The 20,284-nt window shown below is 38.1% G+C and overlaps 1 protein-coding gene across 3 annotated transcripts in view; it reads right to left on the bottom strand.

Moving 5' to 3' along the window:
- Window positions 1-20,284, bottom strand: part of LOC105935974 (potassium voltage-gated channel subfamily D member 3) — a 123,682-nt gene that overhangs the window by 17,729 nt on the left and 85,669 nt on the right. For all 3 annotated transcript variants that reach the window (XM_012876605.3, XM_036152231.1, XM_036152232.1), the window contains exon 3: window positions 12,847-13,009. In XM_012876605.3, the coding sequence (XP_012732059.2) occupies window positions 12,847-13,009 (163 nt within the window). The remainder of the gene's footprint in view (window positions 1-12,846; window positions 13,010-20,284) is intronic.

Here is a 20,284-nt window from a genome sequence, read left to right as displayed (position 1 = left end):
CTATCCCAAGACCTGTAGAATTCCTGGATTGAGGGAAGATCAGCCCTGATGATCGTCTACGCAGAGCTAATTGACGTGACTCCGCCTGTTATTCAATCTTGGAGCTTCATCAGTAACTGACCAATCAGCAATCGCAATTTGTCCCAAAGTAAAACGCCTGTTACCTGGAGAATCTAAGGTGTGTTTCACTTCGGTGCAGTCATTTGAGTGTTGGGAGAGAACATTCTCCTGGGATGTGCCTTGGCTGATGGTTCTTGTACAGGAGAAGTTGCTCCCCATTCTCACCTACTGCTGCCAGTCGGTCAGGTGGCCGTTGGAGGCCAACATTGTGATATGGGTGAGCTTCTGGTGAAGGATGTCTGAGTTAATGGTGTTGAAGGCTGAGCTAAAGTCAACAAACAAGATTCTGTGTGGTCCAGATGGTGCTGGATTAAGGTTAGTTCCAGGTTCACTGCATCATCTGCAGACCGTTTTGCCCAGTAAGTGAACTGCAGGGAGTTCGGCAGGGGGCCTGTGATGTCCTTCAGATGCTTCAGCACCAGTCCCTCAAAGGATTTCCCAAAGCTTTCAGTCAGAATGATGAAATGCCATCAGGTCATTAGGCTTTGTTCGACTTCTGATGCTCGAGGGGCTTATCTACATCTTCCTCAGTGATCTTTAGTGTAGCTATGGGGTCTGCACGGAGTAGGGAGGGGGGTTGTAGAGTTGTTTGTGGTTGGTGCAGGTACTTCATTTGTTTGGGAGGCATACATGAACGGCTGATTTTCAAACCAGCAAAACAAGTTGTTGAAGTCTGATCATTAGACAAGGTAGGCAGGAGGTCACAGAAGATGACTAATGCTTTATGTGATGACAAATGTCTGCCAACTGTTCACCATAAGGTTATGGTAATTTTCACAGCCGTTATAGAAATGCTGTTTGTTTTGTTCTTCTTCTTTCACCGTGTGAGATGAAAGCTGTTCCTGCAGCATATTCTGTCCGGAAGGTAATGCTCACCAACAACATGATTCAAAAAGTATGTAGCATCAAACATGATTCACCCATATGAGATTGCTGAGCATTTCATTTTCAGTCCATGGAGATTTTTAGGTTGCTGCAACAGCATCCTTTTACTGCTTTTCACCTTCCACTGATACTGAGGACTTGCAGCAGGGATGAACTTCCATTAAAATCCCAAGAGTAGGAGTGATGTTGGGTCCTGATGTCTGGCTTGTTCAAAAATGAGTTTTAGGTAATGTCTTTGTGGAAGGAGAAAAAAAGTTCCCTTATACAGTGAACTATAAATAGCAAACACGCTTAAACTGGAAGGGGAAGTGGACTTTCGCACAATCTTTTGTGATGTTTCGACACCCGTCCAGGAGTCTTTGTCAATTCTGGTGGCTCACACTTAAGCAACCTGCAGTTGGTGCGCTGCTGTTTTTAAGGAGGTAGAGGCCAAACCTCGTAGGCCCCAATGCTAACTCAGATGCAATTCAACGACCCACCTGTCATTCTTCTGGGTAATTAGAGGCTATTGCTTGCTGTGGGTGGAGTACTTGGTCACCTGAATCATAATGAGACTGCTTATGTAATCTGTATGGAATGAGTTGGAAAACCAAGTGGTGGTAGTTGGGAGGACAATCCTAACCCCTCTGTTCAGTGTTTGCTTTTGTCTTTTGACAAAGATGGCTTCTTTAACCCCTCTTTTAAACCATCTGGTATCTTTGTCCAAAATCTGGACATCATTGTTATCAAAAGTGTGTCCCTTGTTCTTGAGGTGCAAGTGTACTGCTAAATCTTGCCCTGAGCTGCTGGCCCTACTGTGCCGCGCCATGCGTTTACACAGTTGTTGTTTGGTTTCTCTGATGTAGGAATCTGAGCAGTCCTCCCTGCATTGGGCCGCATACACAACGCCGCTCAGCTTTGATTTAGGTGTTCTTTCTTGGGAATGAACCAGTTTTTGTTTAAGGGTGTTATTAGGTTCAAAATTTACTGCTATGTTGCATTTTGAGAAAATTCTTCTGAGTTTCTTATAAACTTTTGACACATATCTAATGACAAGGTTGCTGCAGAGTGGTTAGAGCAGCGCGCTTGCACTCAGAGAAGGATGCAAGTGCCCGGTTCGATCCCCAGTGCCGGCTCTCTGGGTCCCTGAGCAAGACCCTTAACCCCAGAACGCTTCCCGGGCGCCGCACATGGCAGCCCACTGCTCCCCAAGGGTGATGGGTTAAAAGCAGAGAACAAATTTCGTTGCAATGTATATTTCAATGTATGTTTCAATGACAATAAAGATGATATTACTATTACTATCTCTCTGTTTTCTCCTCTGTGTTAGACGTTTTTGTCCTGCTAGTTTTGTTGGCCAACTTGACTAACACCCAGTCCGAATAACCACATGCTTGAAGTGATATGGAGGGAATGTTGTCCACCTGATAACTTAGAGTTCTGATAACAGAGAGTTTGTGTCCCAGTGGGTGATGTGAATCAAAATGCAGATATTACTCTGTGTGTGTGTGTGTGGGCTTCCGGTAAACCTCAGTTTGAGACTCTCATCTTCCTCAATGTTTACCACACAGTCCAGAAAAGGCAACATGTTGTTCTCAGCATCCTCTCTGGTAAACATGATGTTGCTGTCCACCGAGTTGATGTGGTTGGTGAATGTCTCAACTTCTTTGGATTGTATTTTGACCCAAGTGTCATTGATGTATCTAAACCAGTGAGCTGGCGGTGTTCCCTTGTAAGCACTCAGTACTCTGCTCTCCACCTCCTCCGTGTACAAATTGACCACAATGGGTGACACTGGAACACCCATATTTCTGTCTATAAAAGTTATCTCTGTACTTGAAATAAGTGGTTGAGAGAGACAGGTCACAAATCTGGTTTGGTGATAAATTGTTCACATCTTTTAGTGATGCATCATGTTCCAGCTGTGTCCTGACAGTGTTCTCTGCCTCTGATGCAGGGATGCAGGCGAAAAGAGAGGTGAGATCAAAGGAAACGATGGTTTCACCTCGTGCAAGTCTTAAGAGTCGGAATTCTGAAATTAAGCTTGTGGAGTTTTTTTATGTGGAGTGGAGTGTATCCAACAAGCAGAGCTAAAATTGTTGCAAGTATGTTTTGCAATAAATTGGTCTGTTTGTTTCAAGGACACATACAGTATGTAGGTTTCTGAAAATAAGAATAAATTAATTTCTTAATCATAAGATAATTAAAGTGCTTACAAGATAACAAAATGGGTTTTCTTGCGACAATGAAAGACTTGCCTGGGAAAATGCACAAAATGAACATGGTTTAAAAATCAGTGGGCCCTGTCTTGTATTCAGCTTGAACGACCCGGGCATATTTTAGGTTAGTTAATCCTTGTTTGGGTCCTTAAAGAGGTTTTCTGTGTCTACATATCCAGATGGACTGTGTTGGTACATGTAAATACCACATGTAAACTAGATAATTAAAAAAGCTGTAAAATATTCCTCCCTCATTGTTATTAGAGTGTGTAAATGAGAGAAAACAAACCACACAGGAATATTCGGAGCAGGGGTGGCTGTTCTTAGTTTCAGCAAGCACCGCTGCTAATAGAGACTTGTTTTTGAAAAGCCCAATCAACCAGAAGTGCAGTACTGGTACAAACCCAATTTGTCGCTGATTATTTGAACCAAACCTTTAATGGCTACTGTTGGTTATATTTAATGGGAAACGTGTTTAGATTGGAAACATGTTGCAGTAGTTTTGTCATGATCCTTTGTTTTTGTCATGTGTTTGAGTTTTAGTTTGTTTATTATTTCTGTTTCTTTCCTGTTTTCTTATAGCTACTATTTTAGTTTTTCTATTGTGAATTGGATTCTTAGTTCATCTTTATGTACGTTTCTGTATTATTCTGTTAGATATCCTTTCATATGGACTCAGCTGTCACCTATTTCCTGCTGATTACTCTCTCCTGCTTCTCATGCCTCCTCTTCTCTCTCTCTCCCAGTGTCTACCCCTTTAAGCTTGTGAGCCCCCTTTCATAGGGGCTTGAGGTCTTTAGCAACAATAACACGCTTGTAGCTGACTAACTGAGACCGATACACACTTACCATATGTCCAGATCTTCATCTGAGACTCCTCTACAAATGCATCTACCAAATTTATAATAGCATTGCACATTTTCAGTTTCAAGGATAAATTCCAAATCTCAAAAATTGTGCCGAACTCTGCGGGTTCTGCCTGAATTTTTTTCTAAACATGTATAATTTCTCAATTGCTGCTTTTGTTACCAAGTTTGGTATGTAACCATCTGTCTATTTTTTATTTTTTTTGGTGGAATTTTTTTCTTCAGGCATTTAAATCCCATTTAGTCAGGGCCAGAATAATTTACTCTCAAATGCTCACATCCACATCATCCTCCAGGACCTTTATATTAGTTGACAACAGGATTGGCAGTCTAGGCATTGCAAAAGTTGAGAAATACCTTACAAAGTATGAGTATGCATTTTTTAGACACGCGGGCTTAAGGGATTTGTTGGTTGCCATTGCTCTCTGCTGGAATCTTTTGTTAATGTCTTCATGTGCCTCCATGCTCCATTGTTATGCATGGTTCACTGCATGAAGTTTCAAGCCCAGTTCCTGTTAAAGAGTTTTGTAAGTTTTTCTTCATTAATAATTTTCTTTTTTAAAGAACTCTATTTTTGTCACAACGCCTTTGGGTCCTCCTTCGAGGCAAATTTATGATCAAGTGAAAGCGTGCAAACTCTAAGGGCTGCTGAATAGTTCACATCAAAAGCCCCTTCCACTCAGTGTGACATAAGGACAGCTGTAGCTCCATCTGCACTGTAGCAGGTAGTGAAAGTGGAGATTGGAATTTGTACTTGATCTGATTCCAATTTATCTGTATTTGTTGTGCAGTTAACAAGCAAGAAGCACAAACTTTTGGGAAATAAAAAAAAAAAATCAAGAACATCTTTTCACAGTTTTATAACTATTCCAGGTAGTCTATTTTCCAGATGATTGCAGACTAGTTAGATTAAGGAGAAAATGACTAGAGAAAAGCTTTTACACAACTGGTGCAATGTTTCAAATGTTTCATAAATGTAACAAAGCCAATACCATCTGCTAATGAGGACACTTGTTTTATTTTTCTCCACATTCAAACATATTTTTTAACAGAAAAATATGGGAGACTCAAAGTTACAAACATACACTTGTCTTCTGCATATAAAATAGGTTTACTTTCAGAAACCTTCTGTTGACTCTCAGCAGTCAGGGAGAAAAATCCCCATTGTGTTTAACTTTTTGCATAAACCGTCCTGTTTCTGAGGCCAGAAGGTAAACCTGTTTTAAAGTGCTGATGTGATAACGGAACAAAGCAAAGGAGACAGATGGGAAATGAGAGCGAAATAGCATGGCCATTTTTTAAAAATGAAGAGGATATTAGGGCCACTTCCTCCCCAGCTCTTGAACACATGAGGAGGGTAATTTCTTTACCCTTGTCCTGCTTGCCCCCTCGTTCCACTATAAACGTATTTTGAAAGCAGGAGACAGAAGGAGCCATTTCTACCTCCAAGATGTGAATTGCAAGTAATTAAATTAGTTTGGATGTTTCAAAAGTTGCCAGTCAAACTCTGGATTCCTGTGTGGGAAAAGCTGAAACCTGAGATGTAATAACACCTATTTTGTATTTCTGCTTGTATGACGTGAAAATAAAGCAGTAAGACAAAGCCTATGAATAATTCTATATTTGTTCTTATAGCTTTAAAGCAAATAATTTTTTCAGAGTGCTTTTTCTTATTGATCAAAACTTTTGCTTAACATAAAAAAGAGAAAAAAAATATTTAAAAAATGAACTCCGATCCATGTAAGTGTGAAAAGTCTGGATTTGGTTGTGCTGGTATTTTTCTGAGCCAATTATCTCAGAAAAAAAAAAAAAAAAACTGAACTTCCTCATAAACATCTGAACAAACTTCAAATGCAGCCTAAAGTATTGAGACATGAAATAAACAATATCAAGTCCCTGAATGGCTGGTGAGGGCACTACAGAATAATTAATATAATTCAATGTTCAATTTGCATGATTTATTTTCCAGTTGATAAATTAATACATGTATGCTTTTATAGAGTCCTTGACATGCAGATCTTATCAAAATGTCAATGAATACAACTCTTACAATTCCCAAAGGAATTGTAAGAGTTGTATTGCAAATCATTCAAGGATCAACCTTGAATGATTTGCAAAATTGATAAAATGAAATGGAAAATCTGAGTAAAAAAACACATAATCATCTTTACTAAGGTAAACATGTCATTATGATTCTTAAACTAAGATGCTAATCAGCCATAAACACTTTTTCAAACACCTCAGAACTGTGAAAGGAAATGTTTCAAGAGTAAAATTATATTGAATATTTTAATCACAGAAATTTTTTAATTTAAAATAGAATTGGTTTACTACAGCAAATTGTCATTATGACTTACCAACTTTAGTGAAGCATGCATTACATGTCTACAATTCTATTATAAGTTTTAGGAACATATGGACTTCTTTATCATAGCTTTCATATAACGTTATATAACGCCTTCTATAAAATCTAGGCAGCGTTTCTTAAATTGTCTATTTGCTAATGATTTATAGCTAAAGAACTCTTATCAGATTAGCTTCTTTTAACTAGATTTCAGTTTACTGACAGTTCACTGATCAAGGTTTATGATAATTTTCATCTAATCTTAGATAAAAATAAAAAAGCAGCTTGCATCCTTTCCCTAGATAGCCATATATTAGCATCATTTTAAATATATATTTTAAGTGAGAGTTATTAATTTTTTCCCTTCCGTTACATGTTATTTTCTTTGTAAAATCACATTTGTCTTTACTAACTGTAACACACCATCTTTGTCTTCTGCTTATCTGAGATTAGACAGCAGGGGCGAAATTCCCCAGGGGAAACCCCAAGATCCCTTTCACCAACTGCACTCTCCAGCTCATTGTTGGAGGGTGTAGTTGTATCCTAAGCTGCTCTCTGGTCTGACAGGATATTTAGTCCTTGGGAGATCCCAGCCTGCTAGGTTTCTGCTCCCAGTAGGACATTCCTGAAATGTCTATCAAAATAAAGTACACAGGAGGCATCTTGATGAAATGTCCGAACTAGGCCTGGACGACAGTTCAGTAATGATATATATCGATAAATAGACATATATCGATGATAGAAAAAAAAGTATCAATAATAGGTTCAATAGAACAACATTTTCCTTCCATTTGCATTCTAGCCATGTAAGCTAATACTACAGTCATTACATCCTCCCAACCAATCACAAATGCAGACCCAGGAACCAAACTCCGCCCCCTTCCCAGAGAGCATGCATTCTTTTGTCTTTTTAGTAAAAAGTTGGTTGAATAAAGGTTTGAGTTTGACTTCAGTGGGATCATAGATAGCATGGAAAAATCCAGAGCTTTACTTTTTGGTCCTTTCTTCATCATACTAGACCTGAGAAGAAATTTTGAACCCAATCAATCAATCAATCAATCAATCAATCAATCAATCAATCAATCAATCAATCAATCAATCAATCTCACGCACCTTTCCTCTGACTGTTGTGTTCAAGACTGAATTTTGTATAGTGTGTTAAATGTAAGATTCTTCATCTAGATCAGGGGTGTCAAACTCATTTTGGTTTAGGGGCCGCATTCAGCTTAATCTGATCTCAAGAGGGCCACACAAGTTAACTCATTGCAAGATTAAATAGAACTAATAAATGTGGACTTGTTGTTGATTTTTATATTAAGTTATTTTCACTTTTACACAATATATTATGAATAACCTCAGCGTTTTTAAGAAAAGTATGTGCAATTTCAACAATACTTTTACTCAGTTAAACATTTACTTGTGCATTATGCGTAAGAACTGATCACAGTGATTATACAATGTTGAAAAACATTTATTCACATTTTTTGGAACTTAAAAACACTGTCCTGCATGACAAAATACATCAAACAGATAAAAATTAAGAAATTACTTGAATTTTTCCACACCTGAAGCTTAATCTGCTAATTAAAACACAGCGCCCCTCGTGGAAAATATAGGAACTGCATATTTTCAATTAAACGAAGTACATGTTTTTTTCAATAATCGTTTTATCATTCTCTTCCTTTTATCTTGTCCACTTGTGAAAGTCAAATCTGATGAGCTCTTTGTGGCATCTTATTGCCACATTGCCAGACAGGACACTGGAGAAAAAAAAAAAAAAAAAAAAAAAAATTTTTTTTTATATTGATAATGCATTTAGCCACAGGGCCGGACTAAATCGTTCGGCGGGCCGGATCCGGCCCGCTGGCCGTATGTTTGACACCCCTGATCTAGATAGACCATACTTCATTTGGATGACTGAACAAATCAAGTCTAAACATTAAGCTCCAATATCACCAATCACGGACCTAAAGTTAGGAAATCTAGACTGCCGATTACTGCAAGGCTTAACTCTTCCAAGCAAAGCCTCATAACAGTTTAGAGCTCCTCTCTTTTTCCTGTCTTAAGTCAGTCTGATGACTCTCCATCATACATTGTGTGATTTCTTTGTCCTTTGTGTCCCATTTCTTTTCCTTCTGTTCGACTTCCTTCCTGTTCCCTTCCTTGTCCTGTGGTCTTCTTGGTTTGCCCTCACGTCGCCGGTCTTTTTATTATTATTTTTTTCCCCCTGCTTAACAACCTTCCAGGTTCCGGTGTAGCTCCACTTGACTTTGCTGTCCCATTACGAGCACGACCTCAATCCATTTACTGCTTCGACACTCACCATCACTCTGATGTCACTCTGATGGTAAGTGCTGAGCAACTGATTTATGCAAGAATAAAAGAAGAGCCTATTCTGCAATTCGTTCTTTTACTTATTTGTAAATTAGGACCAAATATCATGCTTTGTTATTTGTGTGCAGTTAGGCCCTCGGAAGGCTCCTAAATCTGAAGAAAAGATAACATGCTGTACACTAAGCCACACACTGTCGTAGTTGCTAGACAATGACTGTCATCAAGTTCAATTTGGATTTTCGGCTTTCTAACTGGTAGACAATTTGTTACACGAAAGAACTCTTTCTTGTAAAGTGAAATTTCCTGATGGATACATAATTGTAAAAGGTGCCTGAAGCACGATGTTGTTGCAGAAAAATGAAGACAGAAGAGATCTAGAGAGGACATGGAGACTAGGAGAGCTGCAGTAACGGAGTTTGGAAGAAGAGATGTGCAGAGTTAGTATATAACAGGTCTTCCCCCTATTTTATGTCCCTTGTCTTATTTAAATCGTGACACAGAGAATGCCTTATGAGGAGACCATCTGCTCATACCCCTTCAACTGCTTTTACATTTTGTTATTTTGCAACCACAATATCAAAAGTATTTTACTGGGATTTTATGTGAGATAGAGCAAAACAAAGCTGTGCATAAATGTGAAGTGGGAAGGATATAATACATGTTTTTGTAAAAATTTGGCTAAAAAAAGAGAACTTTGACAATCAGCCCCCTTTACTCTGATACCCTACATTAAAATTCAGTTCAATCATTTGTAATCAGAAGTCACACAACGGCCTCATCTATGTGGCTGTGGCTCTACGCTGTTCAGGAGTGAATGCTGTTTGTCAAGACTTGATGCAATCTGATGGGTTTCCTTAGACAGGGAACATTTTGACTAATCCATATGATTTGATTGAATTTGACTTTGTAAAGTGCCTTGAGAAGACATGTGTTGTAAATTGGAGTCACAGTAAATTGGAGTAGAAATATCCTGCCTGGGTGCACCCAAATCTGCACTTATTTAGTATCAAAAACATTTAGAAAATTGTGCATCATACCCTTCTGCTTCACAATTACACATTACTTTGTGTTGGTCTATGACATAAAATCCAAATAAAACACATTTCAGTTTGCAATTGTAACATAAAAAAGGAGAAAAATCTCAAGGTTTTTAACAATTTATGTCAGTTCTTACATTTATTGCAACAAAACAATATGATGGATTGGTGACCAGTCCAGGGTGTATCCCGCCTCTCGCCCAGTGACTGCTTATTTTATAGTTTTATGTGTGCTGTGGGTAAAGTTCTAATAAAAAGACATTAGGGTTTCCACCCATCATACATCCATCCATTATCTGTACCTGCTTGTAAGTGCAGGGTCATAGGGGGGTGGGGTGGAGTGGAGTGATAGGTGATTGGTGCCTATCTCCAGCGGTCTTTGGGCGAGAGGCGTGGTACACACTGCACAGGTCTTGAGTCCATCACAGTGCAACACAGGACAAATAACCATGCACGCATACACTCTCACCTGAGGGCAATTTAGAGAGACCATTTAACCTGACAGTGTTTTTGGACTGTGGGAGAAAGCTGGAGTACCATGAGAAAACACACGCATGCACAGGGAGAACATGCAAAGTCAATGCAGAAAGACCCCAGGACCTTTTTGCTGGAAGTCACCAGTGCTACCAACTACACCACTGTGTAACCCTACATTAGGGTTTTCTAATAATAAATGTCTTTTATGACTGCAGCAATATTAAGATTGCATAATATTAAATGTTTGTTCATGCTTGCTTCTGTGGATAATGGCAGTTTAGAAAGGACAATGTACATGCATTATCGAAATTCAACCCTCTGGACTGAGGAAAATGAAAATCCAGACAAAACCCGAATGACATATATATAAATAAAATGCCCCCAAAGCAGATATGAGAGTTTAGAATTTATTTCCTATATAAACTGAATGCATTTTTTTAATATTCATTATTGGGTCAGATTCAGTATTTTTTCCAGAATCTCTCATTTTATTGCACAGGAAAGCACCGCAGATGCAGCATTATTGTTGTTCTTGTTCCCTATTATAACGACTGCATATTTAATTATCCCTGATATCAGAAAAACAAAACAAAAACAAAGCCTTCTGTTAGAAGATCCAAGCAGCTACACCTGTTTGAAACAGAGCTGAATAATACTTCACTTAAAGTTTAGTGATGCTGGTGGGCATTTAGATGTTTTGTAGCATTTATTTGCAATGCTCAAAGTGGGTTGGTTGAAGAATGCTAAATCTTACTCAGAGAATCTGGTATTCAGCCAGGCACAGTGTTGCATTTTAAAAGGTTTATTTAAAAATAAAAAATGAAGCCTTGGTGCAGGCAGGCAAAGTGTATGCAGGAGTCTGGTGAAGCTGAGAATAGACAGGCAGAAAGGGCTGAGGCTTGAGGTAGCTCAGACAGATCCATAGGGCTTGGCTAGGATTGTGGTCCATAATAAAAGAAGAAAAACAAACAAACAAACAAATAAACAGTCCAGTTCATGTTCAGATAACAGAGAGCTGATTGGGTGTCTGACGAGGAAAAGGCAAAACAGAAGAATCCAGGAAAGCCAGAACTTGTTTGAGAACTTGGCTAGGGAGGCAAGGAAGAACACTGGACATTTATTAACCAATGGCTTTCAATAATCTGGCAACAGTAGACTGTAGACACCCAGTGTACAAAAGTAGAGGAAACAGGTAAACTGAATGAGCCTGATTGCATTAAGGCAGAGGAGCACAGGTGTAGCTAGTGATCCTGATGCTGAGCCAGTGTTGCAGCCTCACTTAACTTTTATTTGGAAGTTTCCTCCCAATCTTGTTAATTCCACTTTAAAGAAGAAAGGTTTCTGGTGCCCCACCATCAGTTTCAGCCTCAAGGTAACATTATCAGTATTTTCATCCCTTACCAAAAGCATGAAGGAATTCAGGTGATGTGTTATCTGTACAGAGCACTGCTCACTGCTGGGCATATTATTCACAGCTTTGAGGAGACCAAAGCTGTGAATAAAAGCAGCCAAACACATCACGAGGCAAATGTGGCTCGGCAGGTAAAGTGGCCATCTTTCAATTTGAAAGATGCAATGTTTGGTTACAGCCTTCTCCTGACATATGTGAATGGGTTCCTCGGCAGGGCACTTAACCCAAAGTTGCCCCCCCCCCCAAGGGTATGAATGCATGTGTGAGGGTGGCTGAATGAATGTTTAAAGAGTTAAAGCCTTCGGACTGGTCAGTCGGACAAGAAAAGCGCTATACAAATTCAGTCCATTTACTATCTAAACCCCCGTTTAGTTATATGAATAAACATTGATTCAAGTCAATACATAAATCAAACAAAAAGTATATTCATTCACCAGTTGGGAAAATTTGAACATTTGTATGCTTTCCACACTCTTCTCTTCAATTTCTCTGCCAGTCGGATGAATTGTACTCTGAGCTGACCCTGTTGGGAACCACAGGCTCACCTCCACATTATGGAGGTGTAGGGAGGTCAGTGCATTATGTTTGAAGAGATTCAAATCAGTACATTCATTAATGCAACCCCCGCCTCTGTGGATTCAAATCAGACATTTCCCTCCTCAATTAGCTATCAGTGGTCGCTCCCCAACTTAATAGCACTCTTATCTATAGCCTTGTGGAAAGGTCAAGCCTACAGGGGGACTGTGGTGAGTGGCTGACTAACATTTGGCACTTCGAGCTGAAGTGCGCGTCTGTCTGTGTGTCTGACAAAGAAAGGGATTGCGCATAGTTGATGTTATTAAATGAATGTATATGGGAGGATCAGCAAATTTCCAGTCAGTGTAAATGGGATAAATTCTGCTGTAGGACAGGCATTTGCCAAGAAATTGTAAAATTCTCAAAACAGGTCAATCACCTTCACCACATTTATTTTAACATATTGCATTTTTATGAACAAAATAACAAAAATAATCTGTAATGGACATCTTGGAATAAATCTCAGTCTTCCATTTCATCTTGTGAACTCAATGAATATCTCTTCCGCAGCCCTTTGGCTTCTTAAAATTCACAACCTGTCCGTCTTTACAATCAGGTAATATACCTGCGTACACTTTAGAAAGACAGTGAGTGTCACCTTCTGAGCTCGACGTTTGTCCGCCCTCTGGTTCTGGTGGTAGATGCGGCTGAAGTTGGACACAATGACGGGGACGGGCAGAGCGATCACCAGCACGCCACTCAGGGAACAGATGGAGCCAAAGATCTTTCCAGCAATAGTCTTTGGAACCATGTCTCCATACCTAAAGACAAACAGGAATAATTCAAATTAAAACATCCACAGCCCTTTGAAAAAACTTACATATCCCCCTTACAGATGCCCTATGTTTTTGTTTTTCCATTAACAATGCAGATTTATTATTGCAGAAAGATAACTTAATTAAATACAAACTGCATTGTTTAAATAGTCATTTAATTTCATTGAAGGAAAAGAGTTGTCCAAAACAAATAAGAAAAAGTAATATCCCCCTAAACCTAAAAACAGTTCTTTACCTCACTTGAAATTTGTCCCACTCTGCTGAATAGACCTGTTTTAGTTCAGTCAAATGGAGAGTTTTGGAGCATAAAAAGTTTGTATAAGGTAGCAATAAAGCATCTCATTTGGGTTTAAGTCAGGAGTTTGACTCCTAAACCTTTTGTTGGTACCGGTGTGCTTTGAATCTCTTGCCTGCTGCATAACCAAAGTGTGCTTGAGCTTAAGGTCATAAACAAAAAGCCAGACATTATCGTTCAAGACTTCTTTGACAGAGAGCAGAATTTCTCGTTCCATTAATTCTAGCAAGTCATACAGGTCGTAAAGCAGCAAAGCGGTTCCAGAGCATCATTTTGTCCCCATTGTGTTTGACACCAGATGTAACTTGACAAACACTTTCCAAAATGCTGTGCTTTGTTCTTGTAAAAGTTCAGGGACTACTTCCCCCAAAATCTTGAGGATCATCAAGATGCTTTTACACAAATGTGAAACGGGCCTTTGTGATCCTGTTGGTCAGGGTTGTTTTTTTTTGTCTAGGAAGTCTCCTGTTAAAGAATTATTATTTTTTTGCCTGGTCTTTTTTTTCAGCAGTAAGAAGGAGACCTTTCACTGACCTTAACCACGGTAAGTGAGGCCTACAGTGCATTAGATGTTGTTCTGGTTTATTTGGGTACTTGAGTTGCGGATGAACTGTTGGGGTAATTTTGGTAGGCCTGGACTCCAGGGAGGGTTCAACTATTTCTCCACTTGATAATGGCTTTGTGTCCCTTTTCAGACTGATCAATTTGAATTTATTTAGATCAGGTCATGCTTTTTGAACTTTTTTTCCACTGTTGTTGTCAGTCAATTTTTATTAAAGTGAATTGTTCATTTGGCAGGTATGGCAGCAGGGCATGGCTGGTGTAACTGAACCAGCAATGCCCTGGCTAATGGGCATGGCTAATACCATGGGGCTAATGTAAAACGTTGTTAATTGCAGTTAATCCTTATTAGTGTTTCATATAGGCTTGGCTATGTGTTCTTAAGTGTGAAAAAAATCAAAGACAGGAAAAAAAAAAAATCTTTTTCACAGCCCTATTGATTTATGGCTTCATATAAACCAGGCGTGTTCCCATCTATCATTCTCGCAGACAGAGGTGGTCACATTTTATTGTGTATAGATTTCATGCTTTTTTTTATACTGAATATAGACAAGATGAAGAATCAGAAAACTCTTTGTACCTAAGCTGATATAAAAAGCAGTATATTACAATACAGGGTAATACATTCTTCACTCGATGGGCTCTGCCCCTGCTAATGTAGATGGCAGTAATTCATGCTGCTTTTGCTCATCAGAGAGGTACAAAAAAGGCGCAACAAAAGCAGCAGTGACAGAAAATCTACCCTCCATCCATCAATTTCAAACCCAGACAGGCGGCCTGGTTGAAAATCTTATGCATAACACCTGATAAAACCACCAGTGTTCTATAAGGAACCAAAGACACAAATCGATCATAATGAAGAAAACATCAAAGCCACTCTTACTGAAACAAGGTTAGAAATCTTATCGCATATTTTGTACATGGAAAAAAACAAAAGACTTGATAAAACTTTTTTATCTTCCAGTTAAAACCCAAGTTTACTGTTTTCTGGTAGCCCCAATCTTAAAAATTTGCATTAGAGATTTGCATAAAACAGACCACCATACAATTACTCTGCCAACACAATTTCTCGCTCCACATTGTCATTTCAGACTACAAAGGCTGAATTATCCCAGCACCTAATGCAGTGGGGTTTTCTGAGAACAAATTCTAATTTCAATCATAAGTTGTGACTCTGCACTCATGAGCAAGAATGCAAAACAGTTTAAGAGTGTGAGGGAGTTTGGATTTTGAACGTGTAACCCTGGCTCTTTTGTGAGGGGCCAATAATGAGTGTAACACATTCACACATCATAACCGAATGTGAATATTTATCATTGGTTCTTTTTTTTTTTAGTTAATTTTTCTTTTTATTAATAAAATTACAAATTACTTCTCTCTCTTTGCAATGGGAGCACCTTCTGTGTTTATGAGAAAACCTTTTGAGACTTTTGATGGAGTTGCGCTGGGTCTGAAAATTACCATTGATGTAATTTAGAGAATCGTCAGTTGGGAAAGATAAGGTTGTAAATAAGGAAAAGAAGTATGTAGAGGAATCTATCTGATCTCTAAAACCCAGTTTTCACCCCCTTTTTCTTGGGTCACATTGCTCCAACTGATTGAAACAATAAGAATAAACAGTAGTAGGTTTTTGTCTGTCTTAAGTAATGTGTGCTTTGAAGGTTGAAACAGAAAGACTAACAAGGTACATATCCACCAAACATTGGTTTTGCCTCTTTCAGAGAAATATTCCTGGCACCTCAATCAAGATAGAACCGGGTTTAGAAAAGCATTTTCCTCACATTCTCTGAATGTGTAGCTCACATATATGACAGCGTCAGGAATTAGCTGCTAGAAATACTGCTCTGTGTTCTGCTTGGTCCAAATCACTGCACTGTTTAAAGCTACAACTGGACTCTGAAAAACATTTTGCAGAGGTAACATTACCAGATCATACAGTTGCATTAACACATGTTTTTTTATTTTTATTTATTTTTTTATTGTCCAGAATAAAAGATGGAGGCAAGAACAGGCCAAAACTTTCTGGGTTTCCAAGCTCCACTAAAGTGATCTTAGTTGGGGTTTCCTCATAAGGAAACTTTCTGAAAACAAGCAGCAAATTATGTGTGAGCTTGTGTAAATAAATTACTAAACTTATATAACTGTTAACATTGTATAATGAAATCTTAAAAAAATATATGCTTTAAATAAATTATCTATGATCTGCATAAAAGCTGATGAAAAATATATAACTTAATTAGTTCGACACCGAAATTTCAATTTTATATTTATATAATTATTCTGTATAAATAATTTTTCTTCCTTGTCAAATGTGGTTTTGTACACGTTTATAAAATTAATAGCATGCACTCAATACTTCCAGCAAATATTTCTATTCAGTGCTTGTTTTCAGTACGTGTTTTGATTATATCATCAAATTAATATCTGTGACACTTTTCACTTGATCGTCTGGTTTTCTGATGAGCATGTTGGGTTAATTACTTATAGTCTACTAAACAACTATGACGTGGTTAACAAAGGAACTACATGGTGGTAAATTACCAGCTATTCACGTTTCTGGAGTCAAGTGTGATGAACTAAAATTAGGAGAGCAAATCCAGCTGAATGACATGCTGTTATTTTATTAATTTTGTTCTTCAATATGATGCTGATGATAATAATAATAATAATAATAATAATAATAATAATAATAATAATAAATAAATAAAAGTGTTCTACATGCTTACAAACCAAAACGTCTGTGATTAAATCCCTGAAATTGACTGCATTTAGCTTGTGGATGGAAAGACAAAAGACAGACCACCACTCAATAATCCTCGGGGTGTAGTCCTGGATTTCAGCTCCCCCCTTCAACTAATAGTAGCATAAAATATTAAACATAAAGAAGATAAATCTTCCAAAGACATACACACACACACACACACACACACACAAAAGAAAAAAACAAAAACAAATAAGAAAACCGAGTATACGATAAGGTCTAACGTAATCAAATACATTTTTTATGTCTTTGTTTTAGCTGTTTACAGGGTTTTCATTGAAAAGACACAAGTTGGATTCAGAGGTTGTGCCCGTAAAATGAGGAGGGGACATTGTATGCATTGATTTTTGTGAAGTGTAAAATGTAAAACTATATCTATACTGTATTATAACGGAAAATGTTGTTTGGTTTAAAGTAGGTAAACCGTAGGTCATCAGAGGAAAGCTGCAAGAACTGTGTCTCAGGGAAGGATGTTGGCGTTACCGAGCAGCATGGGTGCACCAGGGAATGAATGTAAAGTAGATAGTTGAAAAGGACAATGCATGCTCCAACTTTTTGGAGTGAAATAAAGGTTAGCAAAGATTCTCAGTCACTATTTTCAGCTTTTTTTGAAGCTGTTTTTTTTTCTCATACATCCTCCTCTTGGTAACAACGAACCCTAATGTAACTTGTTTCATTCTTGCTTTTTAGAATAAACTCCCAGTTGTTTAGAGCACTTTGAGCAGCCCTTGGTGGCAGGTTAGTTTGCCCTTCATGTTAGCTGTCCCCTGCCGAGGTAGACCGGCCTCTAATTTAAACAGGAGCTCACACAGGTTATGATGGATGGTGCTTTCTTTCCAGTGGCAGCAGGTCACACAAACTCATATCCCACATCTCTCGTATGCCTTTCTGTGTAATAACAGACATCAGATTGTTTCTTGCTGTTTCTTTTAAGTTTAATCCCCATTTCACCCCTGTTTTCCTTCAGTCCCCTCCTCTCGTTTTCATTGTTATCCCTCGTCTCCTGCTTCCTCTCCTTAAGAAGAAAACCAAGGCGCGACAGTGGGTCTGAAAATCAGCATGGCAAGGTCTGCACACCTGCGGTCCTCCAGGAGAGGACGGTCAACCTACTACTCTTCTTCACTTTCTTCTACTTTGGCTGTGCAGATCAGTTTCAGGTTCACCAATGACAGATAAACAGGGGGTCAGAAAATGACAAAATTCAGGGAGCAACAAACATTGATAACTTTGACACAGGGTGAGCATTTGTCTACAATGTTGCTCTCCTTGCAGGATAAGTGTTGGATTATTTTATGTTTTATTTATTGTAAACATATGTGGGGAGACATTGGATGGACACGGTAATAACAATTGAAATGACAAGACTTTGAATATACAATGATAGAATAGAAAACGGAAACAGAAGATCAAAAAAAGGAGCACATATTGATTAGAAATGCATGTATTGCGGCCAAGGGGCTAATGTAATGTGAGTATGTGCATCTAATTCATTTGAAACATCATCATCATTAGAAATTAAACATGGAGTAGTAAATTAATAAAGTCAATTTAAAAAGTGTACTATCGTCTCTTCTATAACTGCTACTACTACTACAATTAATATTCACAATTCAGTATTACTGTCAAAAAAGGTTTACAAAACCTTTTCTAATTCAAATTTATATCAGAAAATTTGATTAGAAGTTTAAACTTAAATATTGACCTTGATATTTTCAAGGAAATGTAAAACATGCACTCCCAGAGATGCAAACAGTAAAGATGACATTTGAATATAAGAGTCTTAAATTATGCCGACAGGGATATCTGGTAAATTTCAAGGGTTCAGTACCTCTGTATTTCAAAAGAAGCAGAGAAACAAAAATCTTAAAGTGGTTCTCTCTCAGAATGAGACAGGTACCCTGTGGAAAACAAACAAAGTCCCGGTAAATTTTGTTGGATTTGTTCCAAAACTAATGCAAACAGCTACCTTTGGTCAGCAAGCCTTTTAGTGTTTTCATTGAGCCGGCCTGTTTTGTTTGGCTGAACGTTCAAGTACCTTTTAGAGAGGACTGACATCCTCCAAACTCTACAACTGAATCTACAATGACATCAAACAACAGCAATTTAAGCATCATATTATCAGCCACACAGATTCGAGGCAGATTGTGTAAACACAATACCAAGAGATCTTTTGTTGAGCTGCAGTACCACACAGCTTACACATGTGTATGTGACCGAAGGCAATGAGGATTCAGAGGGTTTGAAAATGGGCAGGAGATGTGTTTACATTTGCTAAAATTTCTCTCAAATTCAAGAAAAACTCTCGTCGGTCCTTGATCAAACTCATTGCATTGAGAAAATGCGATAAACTGTTACCTATTTGTGGCTTGTTAGTTTGTGATAAATTACACCAGATGGACAACGGAGGCCCTTGTAATGAAAGCATTCATGAATAATGCAAATGTTGTGCAAGGGCAATATATATGGTGAGACTTTGCCCTTTGCTTTCCTCCATTAAAGTCTAACCTTGTGCAAAGCCCCTTTTTTATATAAAGAAACAAAACCTTTACGTATTATTTCAGAAGGCTCAGCTCTTAAGGCAGCATCAGATATGATTGATCTACTTGTGATTTCCTGTAACTGGTTAGTGTGGTCAGTTAAGACAGGACTATGTCCCTTTTTTGCAGCTGTCACAAGCTGTCTACAATAACAGCTCCGCTTCTCTTTGTTCCTTCATGGTCTGACCCACAAACCTTTTTTGTTTTTAGCTTGCACAGCTTTCATCTCCTATTTTGGTCAAAAGGTTTTATTTACTGTTCCAAAATTAGACAATTTTAAGTAATTTGATCATTTTATAAAATAAGTAGGTTACAGCTAGACTTTATAAGAATCCATGGTGCATTGAAGTTTGTTTTTTTCCCTGAGGGATCTACAACATTAGTGGTGGCACCAGAAAATAATGAGTGGTGGTATTAGTAACAAAGATATGAAGGATAACTCACTGCTTTTAATGATTCAACAAATATCAAACAACAAGCTCCAACTAAGTTGAAACAAACCACAGAAAACCAGTTTACCAGAGTGGAAAATTTAACATGGAGCATCATCCTGGCCCTTCCTGGGACCCTCATCTTTTGTGCTGTTATCAGTATTAATATTTCAGTTACTTATACTTTACAAACAAAATGTTATGTGTGCTTCATTTTGAATAAAACTGCATCTTTATTTAATTAGTTTATATAATAATACACATTACAAATATTGTTCAGAAAAATAAAGGAATTAATTAATGGTACAATTGTGATCAAGTGCTATGGCTTATTTCTGTTTATTATTGCATCTTTAAACAACCCAGAGCTGTATGTTTTGAATCGGCACAGAAAATGTGGAGTAGAGGAACTTACGGTGTAGAGGCGTTATATTTTCCCACTTTATTGTGCAGAACCTTTTTCTGTCAGCACAGGATTGGACTGCCTGCAGAAATGAAACATAATGTGGTGATCTAAATGTCCTTTTAATGTTTTTAGCCACTTTGGGAATAAATGCTTTGATTTTCACCAAACCAAGCGCCATATAATTTTCACATCTTGATACAAATTCAGCTAGAAGCTTGTTTTCTAGAGCTACCTGTATGTCAGGTGAAAGTCCCTCTACTCTCTGTTCC

Source organism: Fundulus heteroclitus, chromosome 20 (assembly GCF_011125445.2).
Source record: "Fundulus heteroclitus isolate FHET01 chromosome 20, MU-UCD_Fhet_4.1, whole genome shotgun sequence".
NCBI lineage: Eukaryota > Metazoa > Chordata > Actinopteri > Cyprinodontiformes > Fundulidae > Fundulus > Fundulus heteroclitus.
This window is presented reverse-complemented; position numbering and strand designations above follow the sequence as displayed.